Here is a 7370-nt window from a genome sequence, read left to right on the forward strand (position 1 = left end):
CAAGAAAAGACCTGCCACTATGCAAGAGAATCATGGTCGAGCTTCCCACTGTCTGTCTGTTCTCTCTTTAATTTCCTGCTGACAAGTTCTTTATCAGTTATAAATGAAGGTGCTAATGCCTCTGTTTCTAATCCCAAGACTGCAGTATTGATATCCACAACAGAAGTCTATGTGCACAGGGAAGAAGGTGGCAGTTCAGGGGTGGCATGAGGAGGAAGGCCGCCTCGTTAAGTCCCACAGACTGCTTCCATGGATGACGTATCTTACCTGCAGCTTCACCTCTTTCCTTCCGCAGGTTTGAGACCTTCGAGATTAACAGCTTCGAGCAGTTCTGTATCAACTATGCCAATGAAAAGCTCCAGCAACAGTTCAATTCGGTAGGCACAATGTATGACCTAGGTTGCCAGGACAGGGGACTCACTGTCTCCCTGGCATAACACCCAGGTCACTTCCCTTCTGCGAATGTGGTTGGTCCTGCCCTGACTGCCCCCCCCCCACTTTTTTGGTGATGCTCCTATTTTGGAATTGGCTCTCCATTGCTGGGGTAGGAAATGGGACTCAGACAGCTGGGTGGAGAGGGTAAATTGAGCATGAGCTTTTGGGCATTTAAGGTACTGAAAGCCAGATGCAGGACTCCTTGAATTGTCTAGAGTCCAGCAACGCATGTATATTATAATATTCTAAGACAAGGGTAGCATAGAAATGGGAAATTACCAAACTGAGCTCTGTCCTTTCCACTCATGACTGTGAGTTTTTCTCCATACCTTTTCTGGCAGCTGTCAGCCATCCTTCAAGACAGAGAACCTTACAAGAGCTTGGGAAGATAACTGCCACATGTGTCCGTCTGTCCGTCTGTAGTGCACTCACCGTGGCCTTTTGTTTCTTGTCTTAGCATGTGTTCAAGCTGGAGCAAGAAGAATACATGAAGGAGCAGATCCCGTGGACCCTGATTGACTTTTATGATAACCAACCTTGTATCGACCTCATAGAAGCAAAGCTGGGTATCCTGGACCTGTTGGATGAAGAGTGTAAGGTAATACTGCTCCTGTTGTCAGTGAGGTCTAGTGTCGGGCAGAGCGCTCCTGTGTGATGCAAGGGAGCAAATGAAATCTTGTAGCTGGGGTTGAATCTGATTGTCGGGAAGAAGCAGTGGTACCCATCATGGCTGCTAAAAGATAACTTGTTGAATATAACTGGCAGATATTATTATCCTAGTAAATGTATGCTTTTCTTGGCAGAAAGCAGGTGCTATTGTGGTGGTATGGATTTGATATCTCATAGGTCCTAGATGCCCAAGGAAGCGGCAGCATCTAGATAGGTGTTCCTAGGATGGTCTTTATAGTATTATTAGATGGTTGTGAGTGATGGGAATCCATGGGACAGTGAGAGCCACATTCCTGCTCCCCCCCCCCAATTTTATAAACTTCTCATGACATAAAAGAGAAGAGCAAGGAGGAGTGTGAGGTGAAGAGATCCAATTTTAATCAGTTATTCAGCTTCCTTGGTTTCCTGTACTATGAACTGATACAGACGGAACTTGATGGTGGCAGTCTCTCCCCATGCAGTGCCTGGCTGGGAAGGGATCTGAGTGTATAGCAATTCCTCCCTTTGGTGATAGAAGCCTATGTCAGAAGGTATGGAAGCCATATGGCTTAGTCTAGAAAGAGAAGGACCAATTGCTTTGACTTCTGTTCTCCCATAATGTTCTGGAAAAGCACTGAGTGTGGCTGGGTGCTTGGGGAAGGAAGGAAGTGTCCTTTCTAGCATGGTTTCCTGAAGCATTGCTACAGTGCAAAGCCATAGTCCCAGCACTCGGGAAATTGAGGTAAAAGAGGATCACTCTAGTGTGTTGTAATAAGGCCGCTTGTTGGTTCCCGGCTGCTCAGCCCCAAAATAATCACACAGACACTATATTATTTTAAACTGCTTGGCCCATTAGCTCTAGCTTCTTATTGGCTTAACTCTTACATATTAATTTAACCCATCTCCATTAATCTGTGCATCACCATGTGGCTGTGGCTTACCAGCTAAAGTTCTGGCATCTGTCTCCAGCAGGGCTACATGGCTTCTCTCTCTGACTCTGCCTCCTTTCTCCCAGCCTACAGCTTAGCTTTCCCCACCTAGTTCTGTTCTGCCCTGCTATAGATCCAAAGCAGTCCTTTATTAACCAGTGGTATTCACAGCATACAGAGGGGAATCCCACATCACTAGTAAGACTAGCCTAGATTTAAAAGTGAGTTCAAGGCTAGCTTGTGCTAACTACTGAGATCCTGTCTCAACACCTCTCCCCACCCTTCTAAAAAAGTAGAAAACATACCAAATCCTGTAGCTGGCACATTCATATCAATTTTGGGGGTGACAGTGAGGAATTGAGGGACAGAATCTCACTCTGTAGCCCAGAATGGCCTAGAACCCTCTATAGCTGGACTGACCTCCAGCCTCCTGATGACCTTCCTCCCTCATCCTCCCCAGTGCTTATATGACAAGCACACACCACCACACCTGGCTCTTCTAGTGTTTTCAGCATTGCTGTGCAGACATGGGCTTTAGCTTCAAAGTCGGTGCCTGGGACAGGTGATCCCACGTGTCCATGGCTTGTCTAGGCTTGCCCAGCCTGCAAAGTTGCAGTCAAAGAGAATGAAAAAGCTGTCTTTGGATTGAGTGTTTCTGGCCAAAGTGGTAGACCAGGCCCTTCTATTTGCCTCCTGCTGGGAGCTCCCTCCTAAATTTCCTAAATCAGCTCAACTGGAACCGTGCTTCCTTCCCCTGGGCTCTTGATTCCTTTCAGCAGCCATCTCCCGCAGCTGCAAGCTCCTAAACCAAAGGCAGCTTCAGGTTCTGAGTCCAGCTCAGGTCTCTGAATAGCTGGGCATGGGTAGCCGCTCTGCCCTGGCTCTAATCAGACGGTAGCTCTTCACTCCCCTTAGGTTGTGGAAGAGGAGAGTCATGCCCTCTTGAGGGACCATAGCGGATGTCCTGGTCTACACAGGTCTGTCTGACCCTGTGTGAAGATTTAGCGCATCACAGACCAGGAAGCAAGTCCTTTTATAGTCCATTAACTCACAAAAATACCTCGGTGCTTTAGGACAATGTGTCCTGGGACCGATGGTTCACAATGGGTTGCACTTCCCTGCACCGGCAAACCAAAGCTGCCTGTGGGTTTCCTTGGCTGTGTGGTCTGAAGATCGTAGAGGCTACTATCATCCAAGGAAACAGGATGTCCAGCACTGGTCCCAAGAGTAGGACACAAGCCCCTGAGGGAATCCCAGAGCAATGCTAGGCAGGGAATCGGTGGCTTCAGGACAGCGTGACAGCACACAGCAGGTAATGGTCACGGAGAACACAGACAGAAGCCAACCACGTTCAGCAGTTGACAAAAGAACCCCGAGAGCTCCTGTCCAGACCAGAAGCCCTCCTAGGTCCTCCTGCTCTGTTTCACTTGGAGTACACATGTCCTGGGGCACTACTCCTGAAATCTACTTATGAGAAGCTGTATAAAAGCAAAACTGTTTCAACTGTTGCCACAAACTGAGATATAGAATATGATGAGCATGGACCCAATGCTGCATTTTTAGAGCAAAGGCTTCAGAAGCAACAGGACAGTGTTGGCAGTGGAGGCAGTGGGGACAGTGGGGAACAGGGCAGCAGGGACAGCAGGGCAGTGGGGATAGGGCAGGGGGAAGGCAGTGGGAGCAGCGGGGGGCAGAAGGGGCAGTGGGGGATACGGCCCAGAACAAGGCAGGGGGCAGAGCCTGTGTTTGAAGTCTGAGTCCCACAGCAGGCCGAGAGGGACATAAGCTGGGGTAGTGGAGACTTAGCTGAGCCACAGCAGGGATAGGGATGCTTCAGACAGATCCTGGGCCGTGTGGCTACTATTTCCACGCGAGGCCTCCTGATCCTGATAAGGGAAGGTTTGCTGAAAGCCCTAGTCTCCCACTTAACAAGCTAGTGGGGACTTAGACTGTCAAGAAGCCAGGCAGTGCCGGTGACTTCCTAGAAGATCTCCTTCCTAGGGCAGAAGGTGAGTAGGTGCAGAGAAATTTCTGAATATTCAAGAAGGGATTCCTTCTTGAAATGTGTGTGTGTGTGTGTGTGTGTGTGTGTGTGTGTGTGTGTGTGTGTGTGTGTGTTGTGGGTTGCACATCAGACCCGTATGCAAGGCCAGTTCTTTTCCAGGGAGCTAGCTACATCTTCTCCCCCTATAGTAGTTTTTAATTTCCTGCCTGGCAGCCTGGATTTTCTGTGAAGGAGACAAACAGGCCTCTGCTGTGAGTCCCCAGCTGGTAGAGGGTGGGGGTGGCAGCAGCTTCTATGAATAGGAAGGGAGGTAACTTAGGTGCAGGTGTGTTTGCTGAGGTCAAGGACCAGAAAGGAATGGAGGAGTTGCCTGGCCAACACCCTGCTTAGTTAGGGGCTGGGAGCAAAGTCTGGAGTCACAGAAGGGATTCTCAGGTCGCGGGGACACCGGGTCACTGTCACTCCAAACCCCACATGTGGCAGGCCGTGGTGAAGTGACATCCCTGGGTGAGGGGAAGCAGGGCATGGGGCATGACTAGATCTGGCAGTCACGTGGCTGATCACATGGGTGTTTGCTGAGGGTGGCAGAGTGAAGGCCCAGTTAGCAGTGCAGTGTAGTCAGGTACAGAAGAAGCAACCACCTCCCTAGAGAACTGTGGGACCAGAGAGTCCTGGGTCCAGCTGGGTTCTGTGGCAGTGAGGGGATAGAAGTATTCTACAGGGCTGGGCATAGTGACACACACTCCTTTAGTCCCAGCACTCAGGAGGCAGGGTCAGTTCAAGACAGAAATGAGGAGGAGGTAGCAATGATACGTCTTTAGGACAGAGGGCCTGGGGAGGTTTCAGTGCAGGGTGACTTGAGAGTTTATGGGGACTGTGTGAGGGCACAAGAGGCATAAGGTGAAACAAGACAGCATATAAACACCCCAGAAAGCCATCATTGTAGCAGTGGCCCAGGGGCACAGGGACAAAAGCAGGAGTAAATAAATGGTCAAGGAGCCCTTAGCTGTCCACCTCAGGTCTGCTATTCTTTAAGGGCCGGCTTGACCCTAGGTGACGTCCCAAGCAGGGGCAATGTTTGTGGTGAAATAATCCTTATTCAAGGACATTAGAAAAAGGTTTCCATTCCCTAACAATGCCTCCTTTTTTAAAAATGCTACTTAATAGCGTAGAGTAAAGTGCTTTTGAGAGCTTTATTGAGATGTAACACACAGTGTGAACCTTTGAAGCATCCAGCTCAATGCATTCGGTGCATTCAGCGTTGCAGACCAACACTTCCCCTGGCATCAAAACACCCGCTCTACCCTGCCGTGAAAGCATCAGCACCGGCCCATCGCCTCACCAGTCACCTCCGCTGTCTCTACTCCTCTTCTGCATGGGTTGTGAGCTCCCAATAAGTGAAAGCCGGCACCACAGGCCAGAGGGTTTAGGCGTCTGAGGGATGGAGCTGGACCCAGGCTTTGGTCCAGCGTTCTCCATGATGCTTCAAGAGGGGTGTAAGGAACCCTGCGTGCAACCATTTATGGATTTGGTCTTAAAGAATTTGGTTCCCCCATACATTCTAGAGCTAATGATAGCCGTAACCCAGGCTGCGTTCAAATACAAGATTTTCTTTATCCCACGGATGATTAAATTTTATTTGTGTGAAAATATGTTTGGAGATAAGTGCTTTCTCACTTGAGGCTGCATTCATGGTTGCCTTAGACACTGTTGCCAGACCAGGAAGCAGAGGAGTGAAAGACACACATCCCAGAGCCAATCTTCCCTGACTTCCACCCCCAGCCTGCTACTGTGTCTTGGACAAGTTATCTAACCTTTTGTCTCAAGTTCCTTATCTCTGAGGTGTGTATAAGCACAATACCTAGCTCATAGGGCGATATGGAAATAACTGAGTCGATATAGTGAAGATGTGTTGAAACTATAGCCAATAAGCATTGTGGACATTGGTTATTGCTGCAACGAGACTCTTAATTGGGAAATAAGACTCTTAACTGGGAACCCCTGCTGGCTGATCTTAGTTGGAAGTGAATGGGGAGTTACAGGAGAGGTAGATCATAGTCAGAAAATATGTATACACATCACTTTGATCAGTCTCCTCTTACTGTTCAAGTCCATCTAAGTAGTGACTATATAGGATCATAGGATTTTCTCATTGAAGTCCAAGTGCATTTTCAAAGCAAGGTGAGTTGGTTGCTAGCAGACTGCAGCATTTGCTTAGTGGAGCTTCTCTGTGTAGCTCTGTCTGACCCAGTTGGACCAGTCCCTTGAGGTCCTTTTTGCTCCCAGGCACTGGCCTGCCTGGTCCTGACGAGCCCCACTATCTGCTGACTCCTCCTTCACCCACACCTGGTAGTTCTAAAACAGAACTCTTGGAGACAAATATAAAGGAGTGTATATATAGAAAGTGCTGAATTAAATGTATTTTATTGTCTGCCCAACACAATTAATAGCCTCCTCCTTCAAGAAAGAGGTTTCTTTCTTTGAATTTCCGATGGCACATGGCACAGGGGATTCAAAACTAGTTACACCAAATTGAATCTGGAGGATAATCAGTTTGCTTGCCAAGGACCTAAGAAGTTTGTTTCCACATCTGTAAGCATTTTCCTTTTGGAGCACATCTTATTAACTGAGCAAAGCCCTCTTTAAATTACCAGTGTAAGGGACAGGTCCAATCTGACTTTATCTGAAAGCACGACACAAATTCATGAAGGAGAGACAGTGGGGACCTGTAACTGAGGAATGTCAGTGGGAATGGAGGACACCAGAGCAAGTGATGTCTCACTGGAGAAGTCGCTGCCGTCGTGTTTGAACTGCTGACTGTGCCTGACTGTGCGTGTTCCTTCCCGCCCCATTATTTTCCGTTATCATTCCCACGTGCTCTCTCTCTCTCTCTCTCTCCAAAACCCTTCTTCTTCTGTCAGGTCCCTCCTACTTCGGTGCCTTTGTTTTGGGTGTTTGTCTGTTTGTTTGTTTGTTTTATCCCAGTGCATCCAGTGCTGCTTGTATGTGTGAGCGTGTATGTGGGGGCCGGGGTGTTAACTGGACCAGTGGCTTCACCACTGAAGAAAATGACTCCCTTAGCTGCCTGTAGACTGATGATGAGAGGCAGAGCCCTGTGAGTCCCCTCCCCTAAACATGCTAATGGGACCAATCTTGTGCAGGTCACTTCGGTGAGCTCATGACTGCAGTGGCCATGTCATGCCAATAACTCACGGCACACCTCCGAGAGTTCTGAAACTTATATTATCTCCACCAAACATCCAGGATGTTTCCTGAGTGTGCACACGCCCAGATCCACCCCCGTGTTTGCATTTGTGTGTGTGTGTGTGTGTGTGTGTGTGTGTGTGTGTGTG

General features: G+C 48.6%; 1 protein-coding gene across 1 annotated transcript in view; it reads left to right on the forward strand.

The window, feature by feature from the left end:
- The window catches only part of Myo5b (myosin VB), a 274660-nt gene that overhangs the window by 182150 nt on the left and 85140 nt on the right, over positions 1–7370 (forward strand). Inside the window, exons 11-12 of the mRNA XM_026783548.1 lie at positions 296–377; positions 893–1033. Coding sequence (XP_026639349.1) covers positions 296–377; positions 893–1033 — 223 coding nt within the window. The remainder of the gene's footprint in view (positions 1–295; positions 378–892; positions 1034–7370) is intronic.

The sequence above is a fragment of the Microtus ochrogaster genome, chromosome 18 (genome assembly GCF_000317375.1).
Source record: "Microtus ochrogaster isolate Prairie Vole_2 chromosome 18, MicOch1.0, whole genome shotgun sequence".
Classification (NCBI taxonomy): Eukaryota; Metazoa; Chordata; class Mammalia; order Rodentia; family Cricetidae; genus Microtus; species Microtus ochrogaster.